Source organism: Trichechus manatus, unplaced genomic scaffold (genome assembly GCF_000243295.1).
Source record: "Trichechus manatus latirostris isolate Lorelei unplaced genomic scaffold, TriManLat1.0 scaffold00144, whole genome shotgun sequence".
NCBI classification, from domain to species: domain Eukaryota; kingdom Metazoa; phylum Chordata; class Mammalia; order Sirenia; family Trichechidae; genus Trichechus; species Trichechus manatus.
Genome location: NW_004444080.1, coordinates 5463552 through 5487403, shown reverse-complemented (window position 1 = coordinate 5487403; position 23852 = coordinate 5463552). Strand labels below are relative to the sequence as shown.

At 36.9% G+C, this 23852-nt stretch overlaps 1 protein-coding gene across 1 annotated transcript in view; it reads right to left on the bottom strand.

Annotated features, from left to right (window-relative positions):
- Positions 1-14207: 14207 nt before the first annotated feature.
- Positions 14208-23852, bottom strand: part of LOC101347703 (alpha-amylase 2B) — an 18959-nt gene continuing 9314 nt past the window's right edge. Inside the window, exons 3-10 of the mRNA XM_004385733.2 lie at positions 21903-22100; positions 21257-21487; positions 20385-20518; positions 19167-19289; positions 18971-19070; positions 15977-16095; positions 15743-15868; positions 14208-14429 (exon numbers count right to left, since the gene is read on the bottom strand). Of these exons, the coding sequence (XP_004385790.1) occupies positions 14240-14429; positions 15743-15868; positions 15977-16095; positions 18971-19070; positions 19167-19289; positions 20385-20518; positions 21257-21487; positions 21903-22100 (1221 nt within the window). The 3' untranslated portion in view covers positions 14208-14239. The remainder of the gene's footprint in view (positions 14430-15742; positions 15869-15976; positions 16096-18970; positions 19071-19166; positions 19290-20384; positions 20519-21256; positions 21488-21902; positions 22101-23852) is intronic.

Sequence of the window (23852 nt, the reverse complement as noted above, 5' to 3'; positions counted from 1 at the left end):
AAAAAAAAAAAAACTTACAAGAATTATTAAAGGGAGTCTTTCAGCTTGAGAACAAACAACATCAGGTGACAGCCTGAATCTAGGATGCAAGATCACACCAGCCAGATACCAACCTATGAAATGAGCTCCCAAGGACTATTGAAAACTAAAAGATTTACAACAGGGAACCAGAGAGGTTAATCTGTAAATGACAACATTGGAACAATAAAAGAGGGAATAAATGGAGTAGGTAGAGAACTTTCTAAAGGAGAGGAAGGCAAGGCGATACCAAGTAAAAAAAGACTTGTTCAAACATAGGAAGATAAGGGTAAATTTCAAGATAACCACAAAGAAAGCTAACAAACCTACTCAGCAAAATAAAGAAGAAAAACATAAAGTCTCCATAAAAACAAAACCTACAAAAACAAAAGAAATGAAAAAAAAAAATCCACAAACAAAAGGAATTCAGCACAGGAGAGTAACAGGCAAAGAAAACATCAGCACCACAAAAAAAGCACTACAAAATGACAGCAATAAACTCACACCTATAAATAATTACACTGAATGTAAATGGCCTAAATGCATCCATAGAGAGACAGAAAGTGACAGAATGGATAAGAAAAAACAGGATCCATCAATATGCTGTCTACAAGAGACACAACTTAGAAACAAAAACATAAATTTATTAAAAATCTAACGATGGAAAAAAATATCAAGCAAACAGCTACCCAAAAAAGAGCAGGAATTAAAATATTAATCTCAGATAAAATAGATTTTAAAACAAAATCCACCATAAAAGACAAAGAAGGGCATTATATAATGATTAAAGGGATGATCCATCATGAAGACATAACCATAATAAACATCTATGCACCGAATGACAGGTCTCCAAAATACATAAAACAAATTCTACAGCACTGAAAAGAGAAATGAACAGTTCCACAGTAACAGTAGGAGTCTTCAACACACCACTCTCAGTAAACTACAGAATATCTAGAAAGAAACTCAAAAAAGATACAGAAGATCTAAAGGCCACAGTCAGTCAACTTGAACTCATAGACATATACAGAACGCTCCACCCAACACCTGCAAAGTTCACATTCTTTTCCAACACACATGGAATATTCTCCAGAATAGACCACATGTTAGGCCACAAAGCAATTCTCAAGAAAATCCAAAATATTGGGATAATACAAAGTATCTTCTCTTATCACAATGCCATTAAATTAGAAATTAACAACAGGAAGAACAAAGAAAAAAATCAGTTACATGGAAACTGAATAACACCATGCTTAGAAATGACTGGGTAATAGAAGAAATCAAAGATGGAATAAAAAATTCCAAGCATCAAAGGAGAATGAAAACACATCATACCAAAACCTTTGGGACACAGCAAAGGCAGTACTCAGAGGACAATTTATAGCAATAGATGCACACAATTTGTTCAAGGCAAGGTCATAGAAACTCCATAGACACATCCAAACTCTCTGAGGGACCAAATTACTGGGCTGAGGGCTGTGGGGACCATAGTCTCTGGGAACATCTAGCTCATTTGGCATAACATAGTTTATAAAGAAAATGTTTTACATTCTACTTTGGTGAGTACATCTGGGGTCTTAAAAACCTGTGAGAAGCCATCTAAGATACTCCAGTGGTCTCACCTCTTCAGGGGCAAGGGAGAATGAAGAAAACTAAATACACAAGGGAAAAATTAGTCCAAAGGACTAATAGACAGCAACTACTATGGCCTCCACCAGACTGAGTCCAGTACAACTAGATGGTGCCTGGCTACCACCACTGACTGCTCTGACAGAGATCACAATAGAAGATCCTGGACACAGCTGGAGAAAATTGTAGAACAAAATTTTAACTAACAAAAAAAAGACCAGACTTACTGGTCTGACAGAGACTGGAGAAACCCTGAGGGTATAGCCCCCAGACACCCTTTTAGCTCAGTAATGAAGTCACTCTTGAGGTTCACCCTTTAGGCAAAGATTAGAATGTCCATAAACAAAATGAGACTAAAGGGGCACACCAGCCCAGAGGCAAGGACTAGAAGGTAGGAGGGGACTGGAAGCTGGTCATAAGGAACCCAAGGTTGATAAGGGAAAGTGTTGACATGTTGTGGGGTTGTTACCAACGTCATAAAACAATATGTGCACTAATTGTTTAATGAGAAGCTAGTTTGTTGTGTAAATCTTCATCTAAAGTACAATTTAAAAAAAAATAGAGATAGTGACTTAGAGTGGTATCTGTAGGTAGAGTCAAGGTATAGATGAGATAATCTGGACTGATATTGACTGAAGGTGATGGAGAGAGTAGATGTCAAAGATGACTCTCAGATTCCTGACATGAACAACAAGATAGTTGTGGTAGCCAGCTTCCAAGTGACCCCAATGATCCTTGTTTCCTGGTATACACACTTTTGTGTACCCTTCCACACTGAACCATGGATAGTCTGTGTGACCAATAGAATACTGAGGAAGTGACAGTGTTTCCTTCTGAGGCTGCATAGGGAAAAACATTGCAGCTTCCTCCTTGCTCTCTCTTAGATTGCGTGCTGTGAAGGAAGCTAGCCACTGCTTTCTCAGGACACTCAGGCAGCCCTACTGAGATATCCATGTGGAGAGGAACTAAGGTCTCCTACCAACAGAAAGCACCAACTTGGAAAGGGATCTTCCATCCCCATTCAAGTCCTCAGATGACTGCAGCCCTGGCTAATGTCTTGACTGCAATCTTGTGAGAGACTTTGAGCCAGAACCACACAACTAAGCCACCTTCAAATTCCTGACCCACATAAGCTTAAATAATATATGTTTATTGTTGTTTGAAGCCACTAAAAAACAAAAAAAAGAATATTCTAGTTTTCATTATTGTATCATCTCTGAACTTTATAGCAGTTAAAATCTGTACTATATATATATACATAAAAAAAATCCTGTTTTCTTTGCTTGTCTTCCTCCCCCACAGTGTTACATTAAAAATCCTGTTTTCTTTGCTGGGCTTCCTCTTCCACAGTTTCGCATTAAAATCCTGCTTTCTTTGTTTGGAAGTTATATATAAACCTCATTGCACCTGCATAATATAATAAGAATGTTGCTGACATAATTCGTATGAACTCTCTACTTGTAAATCCCTTAAAAGTAAATTTCTCCTCTCCTTTCAGGGAGCAGTCTTAGTGGCGGTAGCTCCGACCAACTCCTTTTCCTTGACCAACGAAATAAAGGTACTTTTATGCCTTCCTACCTCAGTCTCTCATTTATTGACCAATATGAGTCATGTCAAGCAAGAACCTGGGGTTTTCACCTGGTAATATTTCTGGCGAGCCAGCCAGGAGTCATCTGTACAGTTTCTAAAGTGGATCAGACAACCGACGGGCCCCAATGTCTGGTGCCACCAGATTTCTCCAAAAACCTTGGTGCAGTCCTGAAAGCCGATCCACCTGGCCTCAAAAGAAGACTCCGTGGGAGGCAGGAAATGCACCTGCATTGTTTGGTAAGTACCTAGGCAAGCCCTTAGAAGAGTCCCAAGAAGCAGGAAGAATTGACCATTGACAGCATAAAAGGCTAGTACCCCAGATTAGGTTGTGTGAGTGTGTGTGTGTATCCAGAGAATAGGGACTGTTCAAGAGATCCAAGAATGTAGCCTGCTAAGATGCATCCTTAAGAACTGGGAACAGAGACTTCGACAGACATGGCTCTAGCAGCATGCTTGTCCATTTTCTAATTTTGCCTCTTTAAATATATGCTGAATAAAACCTTTCTTTTTGCTTTACTAAACTTTGTGGTGTTTTCACCCTGCAACAGTTAGTGGTGTAGTCATTGCAGAGATTCTAAAACCATGAATCCAGTCAACCTGGAGGAGACCTGGACTATGGAGCAGAAGCCAGCAAAAAAGGGTCCTATCTTTTGGACCCATGTGTTCGCACCCCATGTCCCTTTGACACTGACAAAGTACATGCTCTTGAAAAACGAACCTTTGCTTGTTCTTTTTCTTCTCTTTCTCATATTTTGTTAAGTTTTGTTTGGATATTTATTTTGAAAACCAGTTGTATGATTAGGAGAATCTTTTTTAGATTTTTCTTGATTGTTTGGTAAAGAGTGACATTTAATAACTCTTTTGGTGAACTGCAGTTTAGTGTCTGGATTCAGGCACTTGAAACATTAAAGAGGTAATTCTATTTCCAAAGAGCTCTGGGTCACTATAAATGGCAAAATTAGGGCACAGTTCGACCAGTAAAAGCCATTAGGGCAGTTGCCAGCACTCATCACAAGCGTTAAGACTCTTGTGACAGGATAAGGTGGTCTTGAGACAGGGTAAAGCACTAGAGAAAACAGGAGAAATTGTGCTCTGCTTTGCCAAACTCTCAGGGGTAAGTGGCAGCTCCTGACCTGTTTTATGAAATTCACATGGAGAAGTGGTAACTCCATACCTATTTTATGAACTTGTTTCTCAATAAAGAATCACAATATTAAAATTAATCATCACTAGCTACTTTAAAGTACTTTCCAATTGAAGGAACTAGTAAATTTAAGGTCTGAAATAAGAGACTAGGTCTCTAACCAGCAGAATGAATTAAGTTCAAAAGAAAAAAAACAAAAAGCTTGAATGTAGAGCTTAACATTTTTGATAAATGAACCTGAATTCCTCCCTACCCGCACCCTCTCTGTTACTGAAACACTGGTTTAGGGTTCATATTTTAAAACAATATAAACTGAATATACTAGAAGCAATTTGAAATTTCAGTGGTCACTTTGGGAAAATGAGCTTCCATTTGTGTTATCCTGTCTTTCCCTTTTTGGGGAAATTTTACTTGATGCTTAAGTTTTGTCAAAAGGTCTAATATTCTTCCATCTGTGGCTCTGGCAAGTTAATAAGTTTTATCTAGAACCTGGTGTTTTTTGTTTTTTTCTGTGAATTGAGTCAAGAAATCAAGGGTGGGGAAAGATCAGGGCTCCCCAGCTCCCAGTCTCCCTAGCCAAAATTGATGGATTTATTTACAAAATTGTTAAACAGTTTTGGCTTTTACTAGGTAAATAGCTTTTCAAAATTGCTAGGTCAGCCTAAACATATGTAAATGAATTGGGATGACCTAATCTTGTCTTTCCTGAGTCAAGAGATAAGGATGTGGTAGGATCAGGCCTCCCCAACCCCCAGTCTATGAAGCCATATAGCTTCAGAAAAGTTTTTAAAAGACCCCTTCCAAATAAGTGAAGACTTTTAAGACAAAAGAAAATAAGAAAAAAATTGGGCTGGATCCCAATCATAAGAGAACTGTGAAGATCTACCTATTGCAGGAAAACTCTAAAAGCGAAAAATAGGAATCACAATGAGATATACCTAAAATGGCCTAGAAAAATATTTTCACCCATAACCAGAGACTTAAGGTTGTATCTGTATCGATGAATTTGCCAGCTGAACAGAGACGTTGTGATTTTCAAAGCTGGTGGATAAAATCTTTAACAGCTAAAATTAGATTGAGGAAGATAAGAGAAATAGTAAAAGTTGAATAAAAACTTAGTATGTTTAAACAAACTTCATTTTAACAGTTATGCTTTATGGTATACACGCTTAAAATAATTTCCAAGACCTTTTAGGTAACTTACAGATATTAAATTGAGTAAATAGATATTCATCATGATTTAAGTTTACATATTTTTGCTTTTTATAACACAAAAAAGGATATATATATACATATATATATATTTGGGTCTGCTAATGAGTGTGTTCATTTTTGCCATTTTAAAAAGATGTACTGTAAGAGATATGGAACAAAGACAATGTTTAAGGGGTTTACTAAAAAGAAATTTATTTAATATGGTCAAAAGCTTTATGTGTCTGACTAAAGTTTAATTTATGAGATTTTTAGGAGCTTTAATGTTAAATAATATATATAATAAAGAATTGGGTTTCTTAAAAATAAGAAATTTTTTTCTATTTCTGAACTGAAGCGTTAATTTATTCTTTCTGTAATCTACCTCAAAGACAAAGGTTCATCCTCTCATTAGAATAAAAATCCTGAGTTGAAAACCAAGCCACATGGCTTGAGAAAAAAAAAATTATACAAAGGAAAGATTTATTTAATATGTTATAAATTACATGGAATGTGTGGTCAAAATCAAGAGAATCATCTGATTCTCTCTGGGTCAAAATTTATGTGTTAGTATTTCCTCTTACATTTTTGCCTAATATTAGACAGCAAACCAGTAATATTATGCCATAATTTTATTATTTCTTTATTGCTAACTTGGCCGCAACTTCCTTTTTTGAATCTAACCTCTAAGCCAATGGTTTGACTGGGTAATTCACACCGTTTAACTATGTGAATTATTACTATGTGAATTTATTTACTTTTCAGGTATTTAGAGACGTTATAATCTTGGTATATCCTGACTATATGGTACTCACTGGCTAATTCTTTTCAGAAGTAGACTGCCAAGTCTTTCTTCCTAGTCTGTCTCAGTCTGGAAGCTCATCTGAAACCTGTCCACCATGGGTGTCCCTGCTGGTATCTGAATACCAGTGGCAAAGCTTCCAGCATCACAGCAACATGCAAGTCCCCACAGTGTGAAAAACTGACAAAACCTTATGAATAGCACAGAAAGTAGTCTGATATACAGCCAGAAGATGAGCCCCCCCCAGGTTGGAAAGCACTCAAAAGATGACTGGGGAAGGGCTGCCTCCTCGAAGTAGAGTCGTCTTTAATGACGTGGGTGGAGTCAAGCTTTTGGGAACTTCATTTGCTGATGTGGCACGACTCAAAATGAGAAGAAACAGCTGCAAACATCCATTAATAATTGGAACGTGGAATGTACAAAGTATGAACCTAGGAAAATTGGAAATCATCGAAAATGAAATGGAATGCATAAACATCGATATCCTACGCATTACTGAGCTGAAATGGACTGGTATTGGCCATTTTGTATCAGATAATCATGTGGTCTACTATGCCAGGAGTGACGACTTAAAGAAGAATGGCATTGCATTCATCCTCAAAAAGAACATTTCAAGATCTAACCTGAAGTACAACGCTGTCAGTGATAAGATAATATCCATATGCCTACAAGGAAGAACAGTTAATACAACTATTATTCATATTTACACACCAACCACTAAGGTCACAGATTGAGAAACTGAAGATTTTTACCAGCTTCTGCAGTCTGAAATTGATGGAACATGCAATCAGGATGCACTGACAATTACTGATGATTTGAAAGCAAAAGTTGGAAACAAAAAAGGATCGGTAGTTGGAAAATACGGCCTTGATGATAGGAACGATGACAGAGATCATACGATAGAATCTGGCAAGACCAATGACTTCTTCATTGCAAATACCTTTTTTCGCCAACATAAATGGTAACTATACACGTGGACCTCACCAGATGGAATATACTAGAATCAAATTGACTACATCTGTGGAAAGAGACGTTGGAAAAGCTCAATATCATCAGTCAGAACAAGGCCAGGGACTGACTGAGGAACAGACCATCAACAGCTCATATGCAAGTTCAGCTGAAACTGCAGAAAATTAGAACAAGTCCATGACAGCCAAAGTACGACCTTGAGTATATCCCACCTGAATTTAGAGACCATCTCAAGGATAGATAAGACGCACTGAACACTAATAACTGAAGACCAGATGAGCTGTGGAATGACATCAAGGACATCATACATGAAAAAAGCAAGAGGCCATTAAAAAGAGAGGAGACAAAGAAAAGACCAAAATGGATGTCAGAAGAGACTCTGAAACTTGCTCTTGAACGTCGAGTAGCTAAAGCAAAAGGAAGAAATGATGAAGTAAAAGAACTGAACAGAAGATTTCAAAAGGCAGCTCAAGAAGACAAAGTAAAGTATTATAATGACATATGTAAAGAGCTGGAGATAGAAAGCCAAAAGGGAAAAACATACTCGGCATTTCTCAAGGTGAAAGAACTGAAGAAAAAACTCAAGCCTCGAGTTGGAATAGTGAAGGATTCTATGGGGAAAATATTAAACAACGTAGGAAGCATCAAAAAAAGATGGAAGGAATACATAGAATCATTATACCAAAAAGAATTGGTCAACATTCAACCATTTAAAGAGGTAGCATATGATCAGGAACCAACGGTACTGAAGGAAGAAGTCCAACCTGCACTGAAGACATTGTTGAAAAACAAGGCTGCAGGAATTGACAGGCTATCAACTGAGATGTTTCAACAAACTGATGCAGCACTGGAAGTGTTCACTCATCTATGCCAAGAAGTTTGGAAGACAGCTACCTGGCCAACTGACTGGAAGAAATCCATATTTATGCCTATTCCAAGAAAGCTGATCCAACCAAACGTGGAAATTATCAGATGATGTCATTAATATCACATGCAAGTAAAATTTTGCTGAAGATCATTCAAAAGTGGTTGCAGCAGTATATCAACAGGGAACTGCCAAAAATTCAGGCCAGATTCAGAAGAGGACGTGGAGCCACGGATATCATTGCTGATGTCAGACGGATCCTGGCTGAAAGCAGAGAATACCAGAAAAATGTTTACCTATGTTTTACTGACTGCTAAAGTATTTGACTATGTGGATGATAACAAATTATGGATAACACTGTGAAGAATCGGAATTCTAAGAGGCAGTTGTTGAGACAGAACAAGGGGATACTGCATGGTTTAAAAGTCAGGAATGATGTGTGTCAGGGTTGTATCCTTTCAGCATACTTATTCAATCTGTATGCTGAGCAAATAATCCGAGAAGCTGGACTATATGAAGAAAAGAACAGGGCATCATTATTGGAGGAAGACTCATTAACAACCAGCAATATACAGATGACACAACCTTGCTTAAAGTGAAGAGGACTTGAAGCACTTACTGATGAAGATCAAAGACCACAGCCTTCAGTGTGGATTACACCTCAACATAAAGAAAACAAAAATCCTCACAACTGGACCAATAAGCAACATCATGATAAACGGAGAAAAGATTGAAGTTGTCAAGGATTTCATTTTACTTGGATCTACAATCGACACCCATGGAAGCAACAGTCAAGAAATCAAAAGATGCATTGTGTTGGGCAAATCTGCTGTGAAAGACTTCTTTAAAGTGTTGAAAAGCAAAGATGTCACCTTGAAGGCTAATGTGAGCCTGATCCAAGTCATGGCATTTTAAATCACATCATACGCATGCGAAAGCTGGATAATGAATAAGGAAGACCGAAGAATTGATGTTTTTGAATTGTGGTGTTGGTGAAGAATATTGAATATACCATGGACTGCCAAAAGAACCAACAAATCTGTCTTGGAAGAAGTACAGCCAGAATGCTCCTTGGAAGCAAGGATGGCAAAAATATGTCTTACATACTTTGGACAGGTTATCAGGAAGGATCAGTCCCTGGAGAAGGACATCATGCTTGATAAAGTAGAGGGTCAGTGAGACAGAGGAACACCTCAACCAGACGGATTGACACAGTGGCTGGCTGCAACAATGGGCTCAAGCATAACGATTGTGGGCATGGCGCGGGACGATGCAGTGTTTCATTCTGTAGTACGGAGGGTCGCTATGAGTTGGAACTGACTTGACGGCACCTAACAACAACAATATGGTATCATTTCTCAAAATTATTATATACTGTATTATATTTGAAGCTCTTTGAAAATAAGGTTAATCATTATATTTAGAAATTTTTTTTTTTTTGTCTAAAGTGTTTCTCAACTGACTTTATTTGGCTCTGAATTTTTGTAATTAAGAGCAATTATGTTTATAATCACCGCTATATTAATGTTTGTCATCTGCAGATAAGTATTTACTTTGCTGATTTGCTGAAAATGTTTGACACAGTATCTCAACAAAAAGATCAACTTTACTGGACTTATGAAAAGGACTGTGACTAAACTGTATCAAAGTTTCTAGAACTCTTATGTAGAAGCTGATGGGTTCACAGACTGTGGCTGATCCAAAATCATGTGGAGCAGAAATTAACTACTTAAGACTGAGTAAAGGAATACTGTGAGTTTTATGTGGGAATATTGCTGATGTTTTGAGCTCTTACTTTCTGGATATAAGACATGATTTTCCTTTCTTCTAAATTATCTAACTAATGAGTTTAGATATTGTAACTCTTAAATTAGAAGTTCTTATTGGTAAACTTAGCAAAGTTGTAAATATCATAACCAGAAAAGTGTCTGAAATTCATTAGAGTTATGATTTTACAAAATAGAATAGCATTAGATTTCCTATTAGTTCTCTCAAAGAACAGTTTTGTGCCACTTCTGCTTCTGAGAAAGTGACCCATGACTGTTAATAGGTAAACCAAGGAGGGACAACTTGCCCTCGGGAAGAACACTTAGTATATTTTAAACAGAGGAACTGAAGACCTCTGAAGGAAAGGTCCATCCTGTATCATCTTGCTAATCATGTTATTTTCTAACAGAAACTCGGTTGTCACATGTAAATTTTCTATACCTTCTGTTTCCTCTAGACAAACTTTATGTGCTCCTTATGGATATGTTTTTGTGTGGTGGATTCAACTATACTAGTTTAAATGGTCCCTTTCCAACTGACAGTGAGTTTACGTGGACAATGTCTTGTTTAGATTCCTGATGAATGCATGAGCAATGTACTTGGAGAATTTTAAGATTATCTTTAAATATTCATAGTAATGATGGTAGTAAATATTAAAAAGGTAATGTTTACTTGTTACACATTATAAAATGAGAGACAAAAAAATCCCATTGGTCTAATAGTCAGGGTGGGGTTGGTAGCTTTAATTCCTATTATTGTATAGTTAAATTGGAAAAATCTTTCAGAAATTTATCAATCATTGTGGAACAAATAACAGACGAAGTTGCTAATGAGATAAAAACACAACAGCAATATCTGACCTCATTAGCCAAGGTGACATGAGATAACAAAATAGCCTTAGATTTTTCAGCCCATGAAAAGGTAATCTGTACTGTAACAAATACCTCTTGTTGTATTCAGATAAATAACATAGGAGAAGTAAAACAGGATATACATAAAAAATTAGACAACAAGCTGCTTGAGTACACACTGTAACACCATTGCAAATACCAGATTTATTTGGTTAGTTACCATCAAGAATAAATATACGAGTAAATCACTATTACAAGAAATAATAATATTCTTAGTCTGCATCCTGATAGTGTTAGGCATAATAAAACTTATCTTCTATTGTCTTACACACTTAAGAAAGCCTCAGAATAAAACATTGATGTACATTGAGTCTGCTCACTTCGGCAATGCAAATGATGGGAATGTTGCTCTTACTTAAGATCCTCGTGAAGAACTAGATGGTATCTGGTGGAAAACAGCACCGTGAGTTTAAAGAGACTTCCATGGCCACCATCTAAGGGCTTGACTAAGTCCAGTTATTAATCATCAATGTGTTATCTCCTGTCCCCAATCAAAAGAAAAGAATCATTTAGGAGATAATATTGGAACCATTATTCCCTGTCCTTGAGCATAAAGAATGTGACTCAGCTGGAGCTGGATTCGCAAAGACTAACAAAGACACGTCAACTGGGCCCTGAGGTATAAAGACAATAGCTAGGACAATCTTAAAGAACATCTTTTAGGGAAACGTTCACATAAACAGAGCATAAAAGCCACTTTTATTTTTTTTTTTAATATTTAGTAAATAGTTGTAAACCAACAGAAGGTCAGTAGCCACAATGAAGCGCCTAGGTCCAATATTTTCCCCTCCCCAAGAATATCCCAAACAACTCTGAGCCAGGCTATTGTTCAAAATGGACACTGGTTCTGAATGACCAAGGTCCAAAAAGAGATGGAGGGAATAAGGCAGAGCCTTAAGCAGCTTTGCATTAAAAATCCTGTTTTCTTTGCTTGGCTTCTTTCTCCACAGTGTGGCATTAAAAATCTTGTTTTCTTTGCTGGGCTTCCTCCCCAACAACTTTACATTAAAATCCTGCTTTCTTTGCTTGGAAGTTATATGATGTAAACTCCACTGCACAGGCAGGCATAGTATGACTAAGAATGTTGCTGACTTGTAAGAACTCCCTACTTGTAAACCCCTTAAAAGTAACTTTTCTCCTCATCCTTGGGGAGCAGCCCCAACTGACTCCTTTTCTTTGTGCAACCAAATAAAGGTGCTTTTCTGCCATCCCACCTCAGTCTCTTTTTATTGGCCAATACAAGTCATGACGAGTAAGAACCTAGGGTTTCCACCCAGTAACAAAAACGTAAGGGTGAAGTCCAAGAAAATGTCTGCATTAGAGATACACATCTCCATGCAATAGGATGGGTTTTAAGTCTGTGGAAAGGGCTGCAGTCACGTAGGGGAGAGAGAAAAAAGAAGAGAATTAGACCCAGTTGAGTCCTTAGGTCAAACAGAAGAAGAATATCCAGTAAAAGGAACTGAAAAAGAGCAATCAGTGAGAGAGAAGGAAAACCAGGGGAGAGTAGAATGATAGAACAAAGAAGAGAGCGAGAGAGAGTGGTTGACAACATGAATACTGTTGTGAAGTAGACTAAGATGAGGATAGAGATGTGTGCATTGGGTTTACTAACATATATGTCATTGGTGACACGAGAAGAGACTAAGCAAAGGGACAATGATGAAAACTGAATGGTAGAGAGAAGAAAAATAACTGAAATTGAGGACATGGAGAATGTGTGATGAAAATACAGAAGTCTAAGTATGGTTCCAGAGAAATGAGGCTGTACATGGAGAAAAATCTGGGGGCCAAGGATTTTTAGTTGCAAGAGTCTAGTACATGTAATCTGAAGGGAATAATCTAGCAGGAAGAGAAAGATTACCAAGGCAGGAGAGAGAGAATAATCTAAGAATAAAGTCCTCATAAAGATTAAAAAGAGGAATGGTATAATTAACACAAGTGGAGAGGACCGCCTTTGATAAAATGGGTGTACTTTCTTCATTAAAACAGGAAGAAAGAAGAAGATGATAGAGGCAAGTATAGGTAGATTTGTAGATGGAAAGAAGAGTTTGAGTATGAATTTTACCTTCTCATTTAACTATAAGAAAACAGCTGAGAGTTATCAGAAGGCCTAGGTGAAAGCTTAACAAATCCCACATTTAAAGTCAAGGTGAAGGAGAATGAGAGGATTAGGGAGAGAACCAGGAGCACACGGTGTCACAAAAGCCCTAAATAAGAGTCTATGTTAGAGGTTAAAAGAAGGAATAAAATGTCATACAATATTAAGTCAAGCCATTTGTGATGGTTAAGATTTTATGTCAACTTGGCTAGGCCATGATTCTCAGTGTTTGGACAGTTGTATAATGTTGTGATTACTTCTCTATTGAAATCTGGTATGTGATCACCCCCATGAGTGGTACCGGTGGGGGCAGAGCCTGTGGTGGCTCACCGCCCCCTCAGACTTCATCTCTTCGCTCTCCACCAGCTACTTCCTTCCTGCTCGCCTTGCCAAGGTTTTTGTTCCTGCAGCTGCCTCTTGTTGTCTCACTCCCGGTTCTTGGGACTTGAGCTAGCAGCTTACCTGTCAGTCTTGGGTTTCGTGGATCTTCACAGCCTCTGAGCAGGAGCCCTGCTCTAAGACCTGGCGACCCTGGGTTCGCCAGCTTCTGCGGCTGCCTGAATTGGGAGAGGCCTCTACCTCGATCCACAGACTTGGGACATTCTAGTGTCTACAATTCTGTGAGCTGTTTCCTTGATATAAATCTCTCTATATGTATATTTATATGCTTTACTGGTTTTGCTTCTCTAGAGAACACAGCCTAAGACACCATTAGAAAGAAAAAGAATTTAAAGAAAGTAGAAGATTTTTGCGACCTCAGTATATATAAGAATTGTAGATTGTATAATTAAAGTTTCTCTTATTTTTTTTAACTCTATTAACTGAAAAAGTGCTTTCATATTATGAAAACTATGCAAATGCAATGACTTTGCACGGGGATCTTCATTAAAACAGCTATCCTTAATTAATTGTTAGACACAATTTAATTGGAAGAGTAACAAACAAACTTGCATTAGAGATACAGGGCTGGACAGACGGTGTTAATGACAATAAACATATTTCTTAAAATGCCTTTCTGACTTCTTAGAAATTTCGTTGACAAATAGGTTAAAGTGAGTCCTCTAACTCATAGCAAAATGTTATTTGAAGTTATCATGGAAAAATTTTAGGTGATTTGTTATGCTTTTCTGAGTTTTTCAAGCAGATTACTTATTATAGCTTTTGCTAGAGAAAGAATGAATTATGAAAATTAAATCTATATATCAAAAGACATACAAAAGTATTTTTTGGATGTATGTATTTAATTTGAAATTTATAATTTAGATTCAGCATGAATTGCAATAAATGGATCTTCAGCAGAGTTGCTAATGGAAAAATTAGCTTTGCTATCACTGGAAACATAGATTTTAATTCCAGCGCAATTGCCACCACTTTTATCTCCAGAAATGACATCACAATATGTGCCAGCAGGAAGACCAGTTTGCAAAGTTACAGATAATGGCCTGTAAAATAAAATTTAAGATGTAATTTGAATTCAACACAATTAAAAGCAAGAATATAGACTCTTTAAACAAGAGAAACAGCTGCAATTTATGCCTTAGCTCTCTAAGCAATGGCTCAGTGAGAAGAAAATTCATCACAAAGATGAATGGGTTTCCCCAACAGATGTGAATGGGTTTATCAGGATGAAAAAAAAAAAAATTTCATAAAAGAACTAATGATTCCTTAGTGTAGTGAATATTACTATAAAATTAAGGTTCAAGAATATCAGTGAAGATTTGAGGAAGTTGCCACCCTTAGATAAAATTATTATCTTTGGTAAACAGAAATATTTTAAATTTGTCCTCATCTGCACTTAAGAAAATACTGATTTCTCTTAAGAATTTCGATTTGGTTATTTTTCAAAAATCTCAGTTTTCAAGAGGCTAAAATGAACTTGGGCTAAGGGTAAAAATAATCAGGCATTTCTGTGAAGAAATGTATCGTTTGAAATATAAAGCTGTTTTATGCAAACTCAGCTTGGTTCTCCTAGATGCAAAAGACAACAATTAAAAGGGTTAGCCATGGGCTCTTTTGGCAAGAAAGTTGACAGGTAAATTGATTTTTTTCCCAGTAGAATATAATTTAGGCTATAATAAGTTAAGTATAAGTGGAAGCTGAGCTTGCACTAAAACATTTCAACTGTCTGCAAAGAGCTCCAATTCTCATATGAGGAAATCAGTATACTAGAGGCTGAGGATGTAAGTGTCACAAATGAAAGGCCAGTAAAGAGAAGTTTCAGAACTAAAACTCAAAAATCTTCTAAGGCAAATCACTAGCGATCAGAAACATATTCTTTATGCATACGCTTTAAAATGTATTTGTCTCCAGAAGACAGAGAAAAAAGAAGACCAAATAACAAGATACAAAAGTAGTTAGAGAAAGAGCAGGAAAAGAAATATTTCAGTATTGAGATGGTACTTTTTTAATTATTAAACAAAATAGGACTACAAGACATGTCCTTCTAGAGTTTTCACAACTCTTATTTTAACTACTTGTGTATTTTGTGTAGGGTGTGTGTGTGTGCATATACATGTGCAGTATATACCCACATGATATGCAAGGGTACACTAAACAGAAAGCCCTAACAAACAGGAGACCGGGAGAATAAGAGCCATCATCACTCTTTTTCTAAATCTTTTTTGATATCTATTTTTTCTGAATCTACTGACTGAAAGGATTTTTCAAGTCAGGAAAAGTAGATGAACAGGGAGAGAAAAGAATAAACCAAGAACCTACTAGTATAAACTACTATTCTAAATTGTTATCTACTTACCAGTCATCATTGTTAAAGACAATAAATCCTTTGTTTCCCCTTCCAAAAGCCACTTGGTTGCTTCCATTATCCCACCAGTTTGTAAAAGCCTCGCCATCAACTACATTACGGAAAGCAACCATGTTCCTAAAAAAAAAAAAAAAATCACCTAAAATGGTAATGAATAATTCAACAGCTGAAAATAAAATGTTAAAAAGAATCTATCATTAGGCAGTATCTAAAAAAAATTCCCACCTTATTTGACGCCATCGATGTTCGCAGACCCAGCCATTGCCACAAGTAGTGTCTGGATTAATTGTAACTCTTTTAATTACTCCACCATCATTTGGTGGCCCAATCCAATCATTAACATCCTTAATTAGGAAAAAAAAAACTTCAGACTGAGAACATTACATACATTTGCCTCTTCCTTTCAGTACACCAAATCCAGTCTTTCCCGCTACTTATTTGTGTCTCTGCAGTGCCTTTATTTAGAATCCAGTTCCTTTAGTGTTTTAACAGCCCTTTACCAAGCTCTCTCCCCAGCCTTCATCCTCCAGTGCTGTATTTCAAACAGAGGTAAGATTTTTTCATCCTCCCATTTTCTTTCCAAGAAGCTGTAATGGCTTATTAATATCACTATTGTCAATGCAAAGTCATTGAAAAGGCAAGGGCTTTAGTGTCAGAAAACTAGGATTAAAACACAGGCTTTATTATCACTAGCTAAAGAAACCTAGTCAGAATACTTAATTCTCTGAACTTCAGTCCTCTTCTGTAAAATGGGGATATTACTGGTTGTTGTACAAACAAAAGTAAAAATACTTGGGTATATTAATTGCTCGATAAATATTAGTTACATTCTTCTATTTGGATAAATATACAAATCAATCCAACACAATATTATTTACTCAATTGAGCAAATTTTTAATATTGCCTTTTATGATTGGTACTTTTTAAGAAAATCATAGAAAAAAGAACTCAGAATAGTCTAGCAGGGGCATTAGTGTAAAAACAATATCATATGATGAATAGTAGACAAGAGTAAGAGTTACTAGCATGGAGAAGTCTGTGAAAGTAAATTCTATCAAATATATGAAAGAATGCTATGGGGGAGAAAACAAAACAGACACAGTCCATGACTCCTAAACTCTAATATAATACCAAACAGTAGAAATTTTAAGAAATTGGTTCAGTATAAAGAGATGCCTTGTAAATACTAAAGGTGCCTAACAAAAGAATGAGTTGCTGTATAAAGTAGTGGGCTTCTCAAAATGAAAGGAATCTAGAAGAAATAAATAAATACCCATCTGGTTTATAGTAAAGATGATTTTCTGTTAGGTATGAGGTTGCTCTATGATGCTGATTCTGGAATCTTCAGTTTAAAAAGAAAATCTTCCACCAGCATTCCATATACCTTCGAAATCTTATTTCTCAGCTCCTTTGAAAAATCACTAGTCTGATTAATATCCTTACCATACCCCAAATTATTTTTCTCATTCTTATCTTTCCTGCAGTAGGCTGCAAATTTCTATTCTTTGTTGTTGATGTTAGGTGCTCTTGAGTCAGTTCCAACTCATACCCATCCTATGAACAACAGAACAAAACATTGTCTGGTCCTGCGCCACCCAGACAATCATTGTATATTTGAGCCCATTTTTACAGCCACTGTGTCAATCCATCTCCTTGAGGGTCTTCCTCTTTTTCACTGACTCTCTACCAAGCTTGATGTCCTTCTCCCTGATCCCTCCTGATAACAAGTCCAAAGTAGATAAGGCAAAGTCTCATCATCCTCTCTTCTAAAGAGCATTCTGACTGAAACTACCAAACAGATTTGTTCATTATTCTGGAAGTCCATGGTATATTCAGTATTCTTCACCAACACCATGTTTCAAAGGTATCAATTCTTCTTCGGTTTTCCTTATTCATTGTCCAGCTTTCCCATGCATATGACACAACTGGAAACACTATGGCTTGGGTCAGGCACATCGTAGTCCTCAAAGTGACTTCTTTGCTTTTTAACATTTTAAAGTCTACTGCAGCAGATTTGTCCAATGCAAGACTTTGTTTGATTTCTTGACTGCTGCTTCTATGGGCGTTGATTGTGGATCCAAGGAAAATGAAATCCTTAACAATTTCAATATGTTCTCCATTTATCATGACGTTACTTATTGGTCCAGTTGTGAGGATTTTTGTTTTCTTTATGTTGAGGCATAGTCTTTGATTGTCACCAGTAAGTGATTCAAGTCCTCTTCACTTACAGCAGGCAAGACTGTGTCATCTGCATACTGAAGGTTTTTAAAGAGTCTTCCACCAATCCTGATGCCGGGTTCTTCTTTATATAGTACAGCTTCTCATATTATTTGCTCAGCATACAGACTGAATAAGCATAGTGAAAGGAATCAACCCTGTCACACACCTTTCCAGATTTTAAACCACACAGTATCCCGTTGCTCTGTTTGAACAACTGCCTCTTGGTCCATGTACAGGTTAAGCATGAGCACAATTAAATGTTCTGGAATTTCCATTCTTGGAGATGTTATCTATAATTTGTCATGATCCACACAATTGAACACCTTTGCATAGTCAATAAAACACAGATAAACATCGTCCTGGTATTCTCTGCTTTCAGCCAAGATCAATCTGATGTCAGCAATGATATCCCTCGTCCTTTTCTGAATCCAGCTTGAATTTCTGGCAGTTCCCTGTCAATGTACTGCTGCAATCCTTTTTTAATTATCTTCAGCAAAATCTCTTCTTAATATATATAGTTCACTCTTCTATATAAGAAAATTTCCCTATTTAATCTTAGCTTCAGCTCATCTAGATCATTTCTTTGCTCTGTATTCCAAAGAACTTTTTAAAAATTATTTAACAAATATTTAGGTTACTCTTAACTAGGGGCAGGCACTGTTTTAAGTTCTTTACAAGTGTTAACTTGTGTAATCCTCGTATCAATCCTATGAGATAGGTACTCATGAAAAACTACATATTTAATTTGCTTTAACTTGCTCTTATTTTTAAAGGTTTTTTAGGAGGAGATATATTCATCATATTTCTGAAACAGCTTGCATACTTTTTGACAACAGAGACCATGAATTTTAATTCTTTAATATTCACTGTATTACTTCAGTCAGGTCCTGAGTCAAGTTTATACTTAATAAATATTTGGTAAATAAGTAAATGTGAAACTAAAATAAAATATCTTTCTTTTTCTTGAGAGGAAGATATTTTAGATAACTCAAAACTTACTTTTCCATTCTCAAAATGTCTTGGCCAATGGAAGCTTGACATTACTCGTGTAAATCCATAAGGATGAGCAAGCATAAATCCAACTCCCATTTTATACAGTCTGAAAGTTACAAAATGATATTATCATAGAAAAAAAGAATAATTTTTTACTGTCACTGAAAGGTAGGTAAAAAGTGGGAAAATTTGTTTCTACTACCTAGAGTCCCAGAATGTAAGAATAGATGCTCCTCCAGCTCCGTGTCCTCGCTGGTTATCATGGTTATCCACAAAGACAAGTGCTTTGTCAGAAGGCATGAAACCCCAGCCTTCTCCCCAGTTCCTGTTAAAAAAAAAAAAAGAGTAAACTAACTATGTATCTCTTCTTTAGCATCCTCACGTAACATTCTCCAATTGAGTGGTTATTATGTAGAATTGTGTGTTATTTATTAACTGCATAGGCACATATATACAGATTATCTATGAATACATTTATCTGTATGTAAATTGTTGATATGGATTTCTTGTATTCCATTCATGTTATAGGTGAAAGATTTTGTTATAGAAAGTTTCTTTTACACATTCCAATGTATTGTAATTTAGATAGACTTCAGTAGGATCAACATCTGTATAATACTGTAAAGAATGGCAACAAACAAAAAAACCCAAACTCCTTGCTATGAAATTGATTCTGACTCATATCAACCCTATAGGACAGCGTAGTACTCTCCCGTAGGGTTTCCAAGCAGCCCCTGGTGGATTTGAACTGCTGATCTTTTGGTTAGCAGCCGAGCTCTTCATCGCTGTGCCACCAGGGCTCCAAAAATGGCAAACTAGGTTAAAATAAGGCTTCAGTATTGTATTCTTATATAAAAACCCACTGCATTTCAATATTTCAAATTAATTACTTGATATATACATAAATTCCATAATATGGCACTTTTTAAGAGGCCCCAGTGATGCAGTGGTAAAGAGCTCAGCTGCTAACTAAAAGGTCAGCAGTTCAAATCCACCACCTGCTCCTTGGAAAACCTATGGGGCAGTTCTACTCTGTGTAATAGGGTCGCTATGAGTCGGAATTGACTCAATGGCAATGGGTGTAGTTTTTTTTTTATTTGACCTTTTTAAAATGGTAGGGTCATTTTAATAAAAACCTGACCATAACAGATTATATACAAATATTAACCAAATCTAATATAATCATACCATACATAGATTAAAATATCTTGTTATGTTTTAAGTTTCTAGGCATACTTCCTTGTGATTGACATAATAACAATGACCAATTGGAGTTTGGGGATCTATAATACTTATTACTAATATTTGAATCCTTGACAGTTGTCTAAATTAAAAGATGGTTCTAGGAGAAAACTCATATTGAGAGAGAAAATATGTTTAATAGACCTGTGAAATAATTCAAATAACAAATCATACTTACTTTAAGTAAGCCATCTTCTCTCCACTCCACTTGCGTAGAACGGTGCCTAGTTTCACACCATACTTGAATTCTGTCACACGGCCATTTCCAAAGTACTCACTGCTTTTAATTGGCTCACCACCCAGATCAATCACCTAGTAGAAATACAGAAAATAGTACCATTCTATGTAAGAACTATAAAGGATTTTAGCCAACAAATTAACGTAGAGAAAAAAGTTTAAACCATTTGAAATGCCCAGAATTGTTTTCCTTATACGAAAATTCCTATTTATTTAGCTAGAGTGTATACTGCAATATTAAAAGAAACATAAAGACAAGACAAGCCTGTTGTCTTGTGAAAATGCTGATATAATTTACTCTTGTATATAAATAATAACAATAGCTAACACTACCTGCTCAGTAACATTTCTAAGTGCTTGATAATTATTAACTCACTTAATTCTGGAACGAAAACTAAGACATAATCATTATCATAAGCTCTTTTCTTCATATGTAAAAACAGTTTCACCAAGAGGTAGATAAATTTACCCAAGTTCACACAGATAATAACTTTATAGCAAAGATTCAGACCCTGATTGACTAGCTCCAGACTACAACTATATTATTCTTTCTCTTCCATATAATCTCTGGGGAAATGGTAAATGAAGCAGTAAAGTTCACAGCCTAAACAAATTCTCTGCACTTCCATAGAATTTACTATGATAAAGAGTTAGATGTGCTATCTCTGAACAAAAGGCGGTTAAAAAAAAAAAATACTGTTTTATATAAATGACTCACCCGTTAATCTACATAAATATTTAATTGAATCTGCTATTTATTTTCTAATGAATGAAATGATCTTATTTTATAGGCACATATATGCATTTCTGTACCTCCTGGTAAATGAAAGCTTTACTTCCTTCAGGGAACCAGCTTGTGTTTAGATTATGCAGTTTATCCAAAACTGCCTTCATGTCTCCAGGCCACATGTGCTTGGAAGCATCGATTCTGAACCCTGCCACACCAGTGTCAATGAGGTGGTTCAGATATTCAGCAATCTTGGAACGCACATAATCTTTCTCCAGTGCAAGATCAAGAAGACTAACCAGACGACAATCTCTGACCTGTTGAGGTAAAAATTTTGTGATTGATGTATAAAAAATCACCTTTCATCTGAGAAGCCATTTGATTTTTTGTTCATTCATTTATTTATTGATAGATATTTCTAGAGTGCCTTCTTTGCATTGAGCACTGAGGATATTGCCATTCTAGTATAGACATAATTTTCAAATATTGGATAGCCTCAAAATGAAGAATGTAAGAAATAAAGTGGATGAGCATCTTAATTGACCGGGAGTTTTTTTTTTTTAATGATCTGAATTGCTTTTTTTTTTTTTTAAATCAATCAGTCAGAAGTGGAATCCTTCTGTTTTCCTTGGGAATCTAAATCTTTTTAAAATAGCATTCAATAAGCTATTTGCAGATAATTAAAGATATAGTCAAGTTTTTATTCAGATAACTTTTTTTTTTTTTAATTACCTGATAAGGATCATTATAGTTCTCAATTTCTCCAGTTCCAGTTTTACATTTACCATCATTAAAATCCCAACCAGAGTATGGGACTGCTGGAAAATCCCTACTTCCAGGGTTGAAATAACTTCTGCAAGTACTGTTTGTTCCTGCACCCACACCACTTCCACTCATATGATTAATGACAGCATCCACATAAATACGGACCTGAAAAGCAAAGTTCCTATTTCAGTTTGACTTATACAGAGGTAGAAATCAAGTATTATTGGTTAAAGTTTGCAGCATATAAATAAAGTTCCAAAATATTTCTTTGTTATTTAATAACTTATGTTCCTTGAAGACCAAAGGTCAAGTGTGAAAGGCAACTAAGATGAACTCAAGACCTAAATGCATTCTAGCCACTTTGGTAATATTTAGAAATATGATAAACTGAAAGAACCAGAAACTTCCATAACTATGAAGAGATGCAAAATGCCTTTTCTTGGGAGAAAAGACTCAGTTGAGACAGGAAAGATTATTGTATTTTGAAATTTCACTGGGTCATCCTGAGAAAGAAGCAGCTGACTTTTACTCTCTACTTAGCATTTGAAGGGAGGAAGTAGATATTAGTCTTTCCTTATGTTCCTCATCAAAGACAGAAAATAACCATATACCATCAAGAAATCTATGGGGAGGGGGTGTGGTCAACATGGCAGAGTAGTTAAGACACTTCCTATATCCCTCTTATAACAAAGACCTGGAAAAACAAGTGATTTGATTCTATGTGAACATCTGGCAGCCCTCAACAAGTCAAGGTTAAGAAATCCATCTGCGTGATATGGGAGAGGAAGACCGTTTGGAAGAGGAGAGGAGGGCTAGGGCTGTGGCGGCGCAAGTGCAGAGCCACAGCCACCGCGGTCCGCGGCGAAGCAGACAAAGAGCTATGCTGTGCTGTGCACACTCAGGAAGCAGTTTCCACATCGAGAGAGACCCGGCAGCAGAGATTATGCTTGGATACTCTGAACAAGTGAAGAGCAGTTCCCAAGAGGCTAGGGTAAGTACATGCATGCACCCTTTCGTGGGTATTTAAAAAAAAAAAAAGTCCATTTGAGAAAAACCTCTCTCCCTTTTACCTCCTCCCTCCACGCTCTGCACCGGGAGTCCACTGGGCAGGAAGTAGATCCCAAAAGGCACCCTGACCCATTCTACTGGGCTTGGAGAGGGAACAAATAAGCTGCTGGCTCCCCTAGGCCAGGAACACAGGGACTGCACAGCTCCTTTGCTGGCCACAGGTATCAGGGGTCTGCAGACTTTGAGTGCCTTACACCCCTGTATAGACTTGTGGGGACCCATCTCAATAGTGTTAACCCTCACTGCCACAGTACAACAGGGCAAACATCTGAAGTTTAACTTCAACTGCTTCAGCTGTGAATGGGCAGATTTGTGACCCTTGAAACAGCCCTGCCCCTTAAGTAGGCACTTTTATCAATCTGCAGTAGGGTCTTGAAGACTGGTGGTAGCACATAAAGTGCCTAGTCATCTGCTACAGGAGTTCAAGAAAAAGTGGTGCCCTTGAGTCTTTACAGCCAACAGAGTGGGGTGCTCTTAGTCCAGCTGCAAAACTCACCTACCTACTCAACCTACAGAATAGGGACACGCTTTCCTTTCAGACTCTCAGGAGCAGCCATCAGCACCCTGCCTGGCTCAGCACATGACCCCCTACCACAGCCAGAGTCCAGTGCCTGCACCAATCACCCATGCCTCTCTAGAACTGGGGGTGACAGCCTGCATCACACACTTGGTGATCGACTGCCTGAACACCTGAGCTGAACCCATATAGAAAAATTTAACAGACTCCTGTGTGCACATACTTAATTACAGAACTAATTACCTGGTGACAGGACGTTAGAGATCCAAAGGCGTCAAAAATCAAACTACTGCACACGAGCAGCCTATTTGGGCATATCAAAACAAAACAAA